The sequence below is a fragment of the Lynx rufus genome, unplaced genomic scaffold (assembly GCF_022079265.1).
Source record: "Lynx rufus isolate CCGP_SWC_20201006 ecotype Redwood Valley unplaced genomic scaffold, mLynRuf1.p SCAF_45, whole genome shotgun sequence".
NCBI lineage: Eukaryota > Metazoa > Chordata > Mammalia > Carnivora > Felidae > Lynx > Lynx rufus.
This window is the reverse complement of record NW_025814862.1, coordinates 1,775,104-1,788,253: the sequence shown is the minus strand read 5'-3', so window position 1 is coordinate 1,788,253 and position 13,150 is coordinate 1,775,104. Positions and strand designations below refer to the sequence as shown.

At 48.6% G+C, this 13,150-nt stretch overlaps 1 protein-coding gene across 2 annotated transcripts in view; it reads right to left on the bottom strand.

The window, feature by feature from the left end:
- LOC124525703 (mediator of RNA polymerase II transcription subunit 15-like) overlaps positions 1-13,150 on the bottom strand; it is a 69,727-nt gene that overhangs the window by 18,510 nt on the left and 38,067 nt on the right. For both annotated transcript variants that reach the window (XM_047098264.1, XM_047098265.1), the window contains exons 4-7: positions 12,441-12,470; positions 10,730-10,942; positions 1,536-1,783; positions 101-427 (exon numbers count right to left, since the gene is read on the bottom strand). In XM_047098264.1, coding sequence (XP_046954220.1) covers positions 101-427; positions 1,536-1,783; positions 10,730-10,942; positions 12,441-12,470 — 818 coding nt within the window. The remainder of the gene's footprint in view (positions 1-100; positions 428-1,535; positions 1,784-10,729; positions 10,943-12,440; positions 12,471-13,150) is intronic.

The following is a 13,150-nucleotide window of genomic DNA, read 5'->3' as shown; positions in this document are numbered from 1 at the left end:
CTGGATGCGGAAGCCAGCATGGGGCCTTCCCCACCTATGTCCAAAGAAGCCCCAGAAACAGCTGCCGGCCACACGCCCACCAAAGGCCACGGGTACTCACAAGTTTCAGCTGTGGCTGGGCATACAGCATCTGTCCAGGGAGGGCCGGAGCCTGTGACACCAAAGGCTGGGTCTGTGACTGCGCCTGGAGCTGCGATGGCTGGTTCTGAGCAACTGGTGGCTGCTGGGGCTGTGGCGGCTGGTGGTGCTGTGGGTGGTGCATCGGCTGCAGCTGCTGGGGCAGGGTCTGGGAAGGGGGAGGCTGGGGCTGCTGCATCGGTGGCTGCTGTAGTGGCGGCTGGGCCTGCAAAGCTTGCTGCTGCTGCTGCTGTTGCTGCTGCTGCAGCTGCAGCTGTGCCATCCGCTGTAGCTGCTGCTGCTGCTGTATCTATGGGCAGAATAAGCAGTACTCGGTCGGTTATCCCATCTGCCTCTGGGCCCTGTGTCAGCCTTGCCCCCAGGAAGCCTGCCTGGGCTGCTCTCACAGGACACCGAGGACACACCCAAGTGTGTGCCTGTGCCCTGGTCACCAGACACCAGCTGCACCTGAGCCTAAGAGAACGAAGGTTCAAGGGAAGTATCCAGAGGGTTTAGGAAGGGTAACAGAGGTGTGGCCCCATCGAAGCTGGGATAAATGCTCGGGTGGCTGCAAATCCCTGAGGCCTCTCCAGTGATGCTTGTCTGGTCACTAGAGTGGGAAACTGTACAAGCCTTGGGAAGATGGCCAGTGTATGCTTTTCAGGATGAGGAGAAAAAGTGAGGCTGAGGGAAAAGTTGGCTCCGGGGAAGGGGGCCTCCAAGACCCAGGAGGGTGGCCACTGGGAAATGGAGGCAGCAAGCCAAGGCCTGGGGAGGGTGGGAAAGTGGAGAGATCCGCTCAGGCCTTCCCTCCCTCAACCAAGAGCAGACCTGACGTTAGATGCTTAATACGTCTAGATGCTGCCTGCCAACAACGGGAGGAAGAAAACAGTTTCTTTATAAGCAGGGCTTCTAATGTGACACTGCCACCCCCCCCCCCCCACAGAGAAATGAAGCTCGATTAGAGCTGCGTCCAGGCACCAAAACACTCAAGAGACAAAACAGGAGGCATGCAAGTACTCAAAAGAAACACGCTCACAGGACGGCTCAAGCATTCCTGCATTGTGGAGTGTTCTTCTCACTTCTTGCTTCAGTTAACTCTTACATGAATCGCTTGCACCCAGAAGCCTCCACAGATCTAGCCCTCCACCCCCGGCACGCAGTAGGCCCGCGGCCAGACGCCAAGCCCAACAGAGAGGACCTCCTTGTGCGATCCCGGCACCCTCCTAACAAGTTGGGGCCTATCCCTCCTCCCTGCTCCAGGCCCTGCGGGGAGCCCCCAGACAGAGGAGGAAGCCCGGGCACCAGGCATCAGAAGGATCTGCAGCTGCCTCTGGGCCCCCGCACCCAGCACTGTGGCTGGCGCACATCCAGGGCTCAAGGACCACGGGAAGAGGCTGAGCACGGGCACCTAGTACCTGCTGCTGGTTTTGATGATGCAGTTTAATCAGGTGTTGCTGCTGCTGCTGCTGGAGCTGCTGCTGCTGCTGCTGTACCACCGCCTGGAACTGCTGCTGCATGGCATTCTGCTGGGCCTGGAACTGCTGCTGTTGCTGTTGCTGCTGCTGCTGCTGCTGCTGTTGCTGCTGCTGCTGCAGCGCCACCTGCTGCTGCTGGAACTGCTGCTGCTGCTGCTGCAGCGCCACCTGCTGGAGCTGCAGCTGGGCTGGAGGCAGAGTGGTGAATCAGGCGGGGCACGCGGGGGAGGCCAGGGCGGGGGAGGCCAGAGCAGAGGCCGCTGTTATCACAGCTCTGTGGACAGGGAGGGCGGGGAGACGGCCCGCTGCGCCCACAGCCGCTGGAGCTGAACACTCCATTTGGGAAAGACAGACAGATGTGACGGGCAGCATTTGTGTTGATTACGGACCTTCTTAGGAATTTCTGTACAATAATAGAGAAAAGAAAAGGGCCAACAAGCCCAGCCTCTGGCAACCACTGAGCTACTTTCTGTCTCTATGGAGGTGCCTATTCTGGACATTTCTTATCAATGGAATCTCACAGTATGTGATCTTTTGTGACTGGATTCTTTTGTTGAGGGTAATATTTACAAGGTTCACCCATGTTGCATGAGTGTTTCATTTCTTTTTATTGCCAAATAGTATTCCATGGTATGGATTTCCTACATGTTGTTTATCCACCACCTGATAGGCATTGCTTCTGCCTTTTGGTGGTTATGAGTCATGCTGATGTGAACAAACATCTACAAGATTTTCTGTGGTGCAGTTTCTTTTAGGGAGATGAAAATGTTCTAAAATGGACTGTGGTGATGGTTGCACAACTCTGTGAATATACTTAAAGATCACTGAATATTGCACTTTAGATGGGTGAACCATAAATATGTGAATTATATATCAATGAAGTTGTTTTTTTTTTTAATGTTTATTTTTGAGAGACAGTGCAGTGCAGGCGGGGTAGTGGCAGAAAGAAGGAGACAGAGGATCTGACGCAGGCTCTGCACTAAAAGCAGAGAGCCTGATGCAGGGCTTGAACTACAAAAGGTGAGTTCATGACCCAAGCCGAAGTTGGATGCTTAACCGACTGAGCCACCCAGGCACCCCAATGAAGTTGTTATTTAAAAAATAAATAAATAGAAATAATCCAGAGAGACCCTTTGTATGCTTTGCCCAGTTTCCCTGATGGTACCATTTTGGAAAATTATAACATAACACAATCAGGATGCATTTTCATTTGTGTGGGTGTGTACATTAAATTCTACACAATTTCCTCACCAGGATAGAGTCAGTCACCATCGAAGTCAAGATACTGAACAGTTCCAACACCACAGGGATCCCTTGTGATGCCACCCCCTTCAGCACCCTTGGCAACCACTAAGGTGTCCTCTATTTCTAATATTCTGTCATTTCAAAAATGTTATGTAAGTGGGGGCTATACAGGATAACTGGCTTTTTCATTCAACATAATTCCCCGAAGATCATCCTGGATGTAACGAATATCATTACTGCTTTCCTTTTTACTGCCAAGTCGTATTCCATGGTATACCTATCTCTGTTCAACCATTCATACCATAAAGGACATTTGGAAGTGACTGCTACCATGTACATTTGTGTACAGGTTTTTGCGGGAAGGTAAGTTTTCACATCTCTGGGATAGATGCCCAAGAGCGTGACCGCAGAGTTGTATGTTTAATTTTTATTATTAATCTTTTTAAGTTTATTTACCTATTTTGAGAGAAAGAGTGGGGGAGAGGCAGAGAGTGAGGGAGAGAGAATCCCAAGCAGGCTCCACCCTGCCAGTACGGAGCCCGACGCAGGGCTCGGTCTCCCGAATTGTGAGATCATGACCTGAGCTGAAACCAAGAGTCAGACGCTCAACCGACTAAGCCACCTAAGGCACCCCTGTACATTTAACTTTTAAAGAAGCTATATCATTTTACATCCCCACTAGCAATGTATGAGTGATCCAGTTCCTTCTCATCCTTGCCAGCATTTCAGAGTGTTATTTTAGCCATTTTACTGGTATACAATTTTTTTAATCTTTTTGTTATAACTCTTTTTTTTTTAATTTTTTTCAACGTTTATTTATTTTTGGGACAGAGAGAGACAGAGCATGAACGGGCGAGGGGCAGAGAGAGAGGGAGACACAGAATCGGAAACAGGCTCCAGGCTCCGAGCCATCAGCCCAGAGCCCGACGCGGGGCTCGAACTCACGGACCGCGAGATCGTGACCTGGCTGAAGTCGGACGCTTAACCGACTGCGCCACCCAGGCGCCCCAACTTTTTTTTTTTTTAAAGATGTATTTAAGTAATGTCTCAGTCCAACGGTGGGACTCAAACTCGTGACCCTGAGATCAAGAGTTGGATGCTACACTGACTGAGCTAGCCGGGTGCCCCCACAGATGTCCAATTCTTTTTGGTTTGATGTATATCCAGCAATACTGTGGGAGTGTAGAGTGAGGCTTGCTTTATGGTTTATTCTTACAGCTGTACCACTGCCTTTCATTTACATTCAATCTCACATTTCCTATCTTTCAGCAGGAAAGTTTTGTCCATTCACATTTATTGTGATCACTTGTATTTCTCAACTTATTTGTGTCTGTCTTCCCTTTTTTAAGCTTCTTTCCCTCTATTTTTGTTTTCCAGATTTACTGAAGTATAACTGGCAAAGTTTTTTTCCTTTTCTGAAATATATACATTTTCAAAGATTTTTTTTTTTAACGTTTATTTATTTTTGAGACAGAGAGAGACAGAGCATGAACGGGGGAGGGTCAGAGAGAGGGAGACACAGAATCTGAAACAGGCTCCACGCTCTGAGCTGTCAGCACAGAGCCCGACGCGGGGCTCGAACTCACGGACCGCGAGATCATGACCTGAGCCAAAGTCGGCCGCTTAACCGACTGAGCCACCCAGGCGCCCCTCAAAGATTTTATTTTTAAGTAATCTCTGCACCCAACGCTGGGCTTGAACCCACAACCCCAAGATTAAGAGTCACATGCTCCACCAACTGAGCCAGCCAGGCAGCCCCTGAATTATATTTTTGTTGGATGGTTGGAGCTGAATTTTACATGTTGTTTGGATTTTTACTTTTTTCTTACTCAATTTTTTCCCACTGGTTTGGAATGTACAAACTATGTATACTGTTTCAGCAATTCCTTTTTTTTTCTTTTTTAAAAAAAGTTTATTTATTTTGAGACAGAGAGTGTGGGGAAGAGGCATAGAGAGAGGGAGAGAGAGAATCCCAAGCAGGCTCCATGCTGTCAGCACAGAGTCTGATGCGGGGCTTGATCTCATGAACTATGAGATCATGACCTGAGCTGAAATCAAGAGCTGGATGCTAAACCAACAGAGCCACCACGGTGCCCCTCTTTTTCCTTTTTTTCAAGCAATTATTTTTTCAATTTCATCAGGCATACTTAACTTACCATACTTAACTCCAAACTTAAAATTTATCCATATTTTTAACTTCTTTCCCAAATACAAGAACCTTAGAACCCTGCTTGGGATTTTCTCTTTCTCCCTCTCTCTCCCTCCCCACCTCCCCTGCATGCACACAAGCTCTTTCTCTCTCTCAAAAACAAAACAAAATTCTCTCTCCCTCTGCCCCTCTCCCCTACTCGTGAGCGCTTTCTCGCGTGCACGCTCTCTCTCTCTCTCTTTCTCAAAAGTAAAATAAAAGTAGGTTTCACAGGTACTGATAGACCTGGTATTTATCCTCAATACACCTCCTGGCTTCCATTTAGTATGGTCCTTGTTTATCTTTTTACACCCACACAGCACACTTCTATTAAGAAGCAGAACAGGGGTGCCTGGGTGGCTTAGTCAGTTAAACATTTGACTCTGGGTCTCAGCTCAGATCTTGATCTTAGGGTTGTGAGTTTAAACCCTGTGTTGGGCTCCATGCTGGACGTGAAGCCTACTTTCAAAAAGGGGGGCAGGGGGAGGCAGGCCAGAATAATGACTAGAGGTACAGCCTCTGAGCCGGACTGCCTGGACTCAAATACCAACTCTGTCACTGCTCTGTGCCTCAGTTTCCTTAGCTGTGGAAAAGAGACAATAATAGTACCTACACTGAACGAAGAATTAAAAATCTGTTCTAGGTAAAACCCTCAAAACAGTGCTTGGAATGCAGCAAGTCTGTATAGAGTTAGCTGGAAGCATTATTATTTTAGAGAGGTGATTTTTGTTTACACCAAGGATTCTCAACCTTGTTCCTCCCGACATTTTGGGATAGACAATTCTATGTTGTGGGGGGCTGTCCTCTGCACGAGAGGTTTAACAGCACTTGTAGCCTCTATGCTACATGGTAGGAGTGCGCCCACAGTTGTGACATCCAAAATGTCTCCAAACATTGCCAAATAGCCTCCAGGGTACAAAACGGATGAGAATCACTGGTTTAGATTCACACACGCTTGCTACCTTATATGAAAAAAAAGTCTGTTCTCCCATTTTACACCTGGCATCACAAGAAAGATGGTATGAGAGTTAAGAGGAAATGGTGAACAAATAAAAAACCTTTCAGTGAAGGTCTCTTGAGCTTTGTTTATCTAAAATGTCTGCTTCCCCCCCAGTCATTGGGAGTTTTGCTGGCATACAACTGTGGTCAGCAGCTCTATCCCCAGGGCTCTAACAACTTCCTACTTTCTTCATGACACCATCACCAAGTGCTCTGAGTCTACGTCTTGCTCCTTTCTAGAAACTGGCTATTTCTAACATACTCTTCTGGCCTATGGTGTTTGTGGCTTTCCCCAAGCAGGTTAAGGCATGGATGCCTTATTTAACCTGCATAGGACTGCAGGACTTTTCCAGCTACCATCTCTCCTCATATACTGGTTGGCTTCTGTTCTCTCTCCATCTGGTCCTTTTATTAGTTGTTAAACTCCGATTTTATCCTCTGCATTTCTTACCCTCCTATTTTCTTAGTACTTTTTAAATGTTTATTTATTTTTAAGATAGAAAGAGAGAGGAGACAGAGGATCTCAAGTGGCTGAAGTCAGGCACTCAACCAACTGAGGAACCCAGGTGCCCCACACCGTCCTATTTTCTTTCTTTCTTTTTTTTTTTTTTCAACGTTTTTTATTTATTTTTGGGACAGAGAGAGACAGAGCATGAACGGGGGAGGGGCAGAGAGAGAGGGAGACACAGAATCGGAAACAGGCTCCAGGCTCCGAGCCATCAGCCCAGAGCCCGATGCGGGGCTCGAACTCACGGACCGCGAGATCGTGACCTGGCTGATGTCGGACGCTTAACCGACTGCGCCACCCAGGCGCCCCTCTTTCTTTTATTTAAATAAATGCTTATCCATTTTTGAGAGAGAGAGAGAGAGAGAGAGAGAGAGAGAGAGAAAGTACATGTGGGTGGGGGGAAGGGCGGGGGGGGGCACAGAGGACCCAAAGCAACCTCTGCATTGACAGCAGTGAGCCTGATGTGGGGCTCGAACTTATGAACTGTGAGATCATGGGTTGAGCTTAAGTTAGACACTCAACCAACTGAGCCACTTAGACGCCCCATTACCCTCCTATTTTTTATTTCCTCTTCTCTGGGCTATATTCTAGGTAATTTCTTCAAATGTTGTCTCTAGTTCACAAATTCTTTCTTCAGTTGTATCTAATCTGCTGCTCAGGAGCACCTGGGTGGCTCAGTCTGTTAAGCATCTGACTCTTGATTTCAGCTCAGGTCATGATCTCATGGTTCAGTTCGTGGGATCAAGCCCCACACAAAACAGAGCCTGCTTGGGATTCTCTCTTTGTGTCCCTCCCCTGCACATGTGTGCACTCCCTCTCTCCCTCTCTCTCTCAAAATACATACATACATACATACATACACACACACACACAAACTTTAAAAAAAATCTGCTATTCATTCATCTCTACCTTCTCATTTCAATAATTTCATTTTTTAATTTTTAAAATGTTTTTATTTATTTTTGAGAGAGAAAGAGAGATACAGAGAGCGAGTGGGGGAGGAGCAGAGAGAGAGGGAAACACAGAATCCGAAGCAGGTTCCAATGCAGGGCTTGAACTCACGAACCACGAGATCATGACCTGGGCCTAAGTCAGGCGCCTAACCAACTGAGCCACCCAGGCGCCCCTCAATAATTTTACTTTTGTTTCTACAAGTTCTACTTGGTTCCTTTTCAAAAATTTTTTTAATGTTTATTTATTTTTGAGAGAGAGAGTGTGTGTGTGAGCCGGGGAAGAGGCAGAGAGAGGGAGACACCGAATCCAAAGCAGGCTCCAGGCTCTGAGCTGCCAGCACAGAGCCCAACCCAGGGCTCAAACTCACAAGCCACAAAATCATGACCTGAGCCCAAGTCAGACACTTAACCGACTGAGCCACCCAGGCACCCTTACTTGGTTCCTTTTCAAAGCTGCCTCATCACTCCACCAGGTATCCCAGTGCTTGTTCAGTTGGAATTCCATCCTTCATTTCTTTAATCAGGCCAAGCCCATAGTTAACAATTATTATGTGTGTGGTCCCTGAGCATCTCCACATCTGTTTATTGTTTCTGTTCCTCCTCATAGTATCTCTTCTTCCTTTCAGGCCTGCTGGTCTTTATTTGTGGTGCTCAATGCTTGATCTGCAATTGCCACAGGCCTAAACTGGGAGCATTCTCCAATCTGCCCTTGCTCCTGGGGGAACTAGGGATGCCAAGGGCTCTGGCACAAATCCCACTACTCAGAGGGATGCGAGGCTTGCTTTCCCCAATCTTGCAGTGGGCCAAGACATGGCTGGGCAAAGAACTTCCCCTACCTTCTGCTGGCCCAACAATCCAAAATGCATCTAGGATCTAGTTGTCTAGAAGGACGAGGGTTCCTCAGCATCCAGTCTGTCAAACAGACAGAAATAGGACTCATTTTTAAAGCTGGTTTTACAGGTATATGATATAAAATTCACTGAGGAACAAAAATGTACAGAGTGAAAAGTCTGTCTCCCTTCTAATGCTGTACTCAAGCCCCCAGCCTCACCTACAGTCAGCAGTTTGTTTCCATGACTAATTCAGCTCACGTGGAGACTATCACAGCGTGTTCTGGACTATCCTTTGAGAATCCTTGCAAAATCTCTGACCCAGGCCCTGTCCTGAAGCTGCCTTAACCACACAGTGCCATTTGGAGAAACTGTGAGAAAGGAATTAACAAATGTCCATTGGGCCACAACACCTATTTCGCGTAGACCAGGCAGACAAGAGGTCCAAGGCAGAGAGAGAGGGATGCTGACAGGCAGCAGCAGGACATGAAAGTAGAGAACTCACATCACATCAACCCACATGAAAGACCAGGTCCCTCTGAAGCTGAAAACAGGATGTGGGCCAAGGTCAGACTGGGGAGGGTGTGGGCAGGATACCCAAACTTTGCCAGTGAACTGACAAAGTCTTAGGAGTGAAACTGCAAGGCAAATAATGGTAGCATTCTAAACTCCTACACTTTAAAAATGATTTTTTATTATAAAATGTAAGCTGTGATAAAAAGAAATCAACCACTCTGTAACATAAAAAGGAGTCAGAACCAGTACTTCTCCTGAGAATCCTTCCATAAGCCGCCCCATGTACGTACCAGGTATGCTGACAAGACAAGAGGGGACACGGAAGCTGGAGAAGAAGAATCAAGCAAAGAGCTAAGAGTCAGATGGCAAGGTGTCAATAAGGGGAACAGAACAATGATCCAAGAAAGAAGGGGATGTCTGGGGATGGAAGGTTCCAGTCCAAGAGTGGGCAGAATGAGCCTCCACGTGGCATCTGTGAAGAGCAAAGTGATGCTCGTACAGGAAACTTGAACAAAGAATGGGGGTGCTCGGGTCAGGCAGCCTGGGCTCGACCCCAGCTCTAGTGGGCAAAGCAGAAGCAGGGACACTGCCTTCTTTGAGGGTTACTATGAGTGATGCATGAGAAAAATACATCGACACATCACAACCTGTACATGAATCAGGGTCACAGAAGCTTTATTTGCAACAGCCAAACCTGGAAACAACCTGAACGCCCTTCAAGGGTGAATGGATAAGCAACCCGTGGTACACCCAGTCCATGGAATACAATTCAGCAATGAACAGGAACAACTTACTGAGGCAACTTGGGAGAATCTCAAAGGCATTATGCTGAGGGGAAAAAAGTCAGTCTCAAAATGTCAAACACTGTGCGATTCCATCGATGTAACACTTGCGAAGTGACATAACTATAGAGATAGGGAACAGATCAGCAGTTGCCAGGGCTTGAAGTTGGAGGAAGGGTGTGATTATTAAGAGATAACACAACAGCTTGCTACTGGTGATGGAACAGCCTTGCATGCTGACCCTGGTAGTGATATCACACATGATAGTCTCATAGAACTACACGCACGTAAGCTCGCGGGCAAGAATGCATGTAAAAACTGGAGATGTCAGAAAAAAGGCCACCTGAGTTAGCAGCATTGTCCCAAGATTCATTTCTCGGTTTTGACAATGTACTAAGATGTCAGCATTGGGGAAGCTGGGTGAAGGGCACACAGGCACTCTCTGTGTCATTCTGCAACTTCCTATGATTCTTAGACTATTTCAAAAATAAAAAAGGAAAAAATTAACAAAGCACTTTGCAGTACTGAAGTACACTCTGCATACTGAATTACTGGTTATGAAAATCAAACATCCAATAAGACAGGCCCTGGAAAGAGGAGGGAGACCCGTGCTACGCACCCATTCCCAGCTGGAGTAGCTGCATGGAGGGGACAAGGGGCTGTGTTCTGTAGAGAAGCGCCAGGAGGGCAAGGCACATCCTTCAGGGAAGGAGGGCAAGGGCAACACTGGAAGGGATGGCTCTTGAGATGGAGGTCTTCTGGGGGTTGTGGGGTGCCGAAAGCACCACTTTGTGGCTGAGAACAGCCTGAGACATAACTGTGTCTATTTCAGCTACAAAACACAATCCCCCCGGATGGAGTCCCAGACCACCCCGACCTCTTCTGAGTCCTCCACTCCTGCCCAGGGGTAGGAGGAGGGCCTCAGTGTCACTTAACCCTTTTGATAGTCTGAAAAAGTTTTGGAACTTTTTCTCTCCATACACAACAAAGATAAAAAGACAGCTACTTGGGGAGTTTCTCCACGCTTTCCTCAATACCATCCTAAGCAAAGGGATAAAAATGTACATCGCCTGCAAAGAAGGTGGCAGATTCTCTGAGAAGCACAGTACTCACTCTGTGGAGCTGCTGTAGACACAACAGCCATGCCGTGGGGGGCCATCCCCGAGGTGCCAGGGGGCGGCTGCCCTGAGAGGGGCATCGGCTGCCCCATGGTGCCAAGGCCACCCATCCCGCCCAGGGATTGTCCTGGGCCCCGAGAAGGCATGCCGATTCCAGCTGCTCCCGCAGCAGGCCCACCAGTCAGGCTCTGTAGTGCATTCATAGGGTCTGTGGGAACACAAGGGCACAGCGTCTCAGCCAAGTGCCTGCTGAAACGCAAGTCTCCGAAGGTTATGAGGCCTCACGGAGCACACACTTCCTCCAACCTCCAGGCACAACTCCCTCAAAGCCCCAAGCAGTGAAAGGCCAGAGTCCTGGGAGCCTCTAGGCCTCCAACCGCGGAGGGGCCAAAATGTCAGTATCTCTGTCACTGCTCTTGAACAGGGAGCACATCTCAAACCCTAGCCTGGCTTGTGCCAGGGTCCTATCGTTGAGGTATAAACAAGCCCCTTAAGGTATATAGCAGTCCCCACCCCTCCTGGCTGTATACCCCTACGCTGGGTGAGACACAGCTGGGAACTCCAAAGACAGCAAAGGACAGCAGGCCCTTCTTCACAGTAAGAGCGAGCCTGGGGGCCAGAGAACTGAGGGGGGGCACAGACAGATGTTCTCCCAGGGAGATTACAAGTCTCCTTGCACACCAGAACCCCACCTCTACTAAGTCTGTGCAGAAACCCCACTAAGGAGTTCTCAGGACACCACACTAAAACAAGCTAAGGTGTGAGGGAGGCGTGCAGGAAGAATCCACAGAGTGCCACCAGGCACAGTGATGCTTGCCAGTAGGCAGGGGACTCAGCTCAGTGAGCAATGCTATGACCTGGAACAAGGAGCCCAGGGCTCTTGTCAGAACAATATAGACTCACAGCAAACAACTACCTACAGACAGGTATGCCCCAGCCAGGTCAGCCTGCGCAGAACTGAATGCTAAAGAACCCTAGGCTCTGATGCCAAGAACTTAGACATTCTCCCGGCCACACGGTCTTCATCCCATCTAGCCCTGGGTGGCTGAGAATCACTGCACATGCCAGGAGGGGTAGCCTAGCAGGGAAACAGGGCCCACACAGACAGGTGCAGCCAGCTTGGCTGAGGCAAGCATGGGCACCCAGCATTTACAGCTGTACTGCCTGCAGTAAGACAAATAGCATGCCAGGCTGCCTCCCTTTGTGACAGATCAGAGCTCCGTCGGCCATCATGGATTCGCTAAACCCCTTCACTGGCAGCTCAGTCAGCAAGACCAGGGCTGAAGCAATACAGTTCCCATGAAACTTTGTAACTTAAGGAAGTGAATTCATAGCTATTCTCTAAAAAATATACTACTGATTATTATACTAGATATACCATAATAGTTTTCTTCCAGAGAGCTCAACATTTTAGATAATGTGTCCATCATTGTGTGAGTTTTTAAACATCTTTTTGCTGGACAAAAACAGTATTTGAGTGACATGGGATGGGGAGGTCTCATCTGACTGCAGTCTGCCAGGAAGAGGAAGCATGGAGGAGGGGCGGGCGTGGCTCAAAGTTCTCACGGCCAGCCAGAGTTCTTTCTGTGAATTTTCTCCTCTCATAACAGCTTAACCCAGACCCACGCAGCATCCACAACTGCATTCTTGCTCCCCCAAACCCAAGGTTGGGATAAAACTTTAATTCAAACAAAAAAAACTCTTACCACTGACGGAAGCTTGAGATTTTTTGTTATCTGTATTTAAGAAAACAAAAACAAAAAACAAAGTAAACAAAATTTTACATAACCACATATTTCCACAGTAAGCCAGCTTTGTAGGCATTTGCCCAGAGGTCATTTGCTGAAACTAAACAGAAGATAAGATACCTCAGAGCACACGTGTGTTTGTGTGTGCATGTCTGTATCCACTCCAGGCAGAGCTGACACTCAAGGGGGTCTGAGGGAAGAAGGTACAGAACTGCCCATGGTCAACCTGGGGCCTCAGAGAACTGTCCTCCACCCTCCCCCCGCCCCCAGTAGAAGCTTGCCCTGGGCCTACTCTGGCCCTCCATCCTTCCTGGGATCAGGGTCTCAGCTGGGGCCCTGAACAACAAACACAAGAACTGTAGGGATCCACAATGGGCCCAGAATGGTGACCAGACCTCCACAACACCTCCTTTTTCAGCCTGCCCTGATGAGGAGGCAGCATCTCCACTTTCTACTATGAGGAAACTGCGTCTGGCCAAGGCTGGCTAAAAGCCCCACCTAGCTGGCCCTAGCACCAGGGGGCAAGCACTGCAACAGGGCTACCCTCTCTGGGTGAGGCAGGAGCTGGCGAGCGGGCCAGGGACACGCCTGGCCCCAGGGCTGTGTGCTGCTACGCCAGGCTGCCTCCCAAACAGGCCAGGCCAGCCCAGTCCCGACAAGCAGAGCCG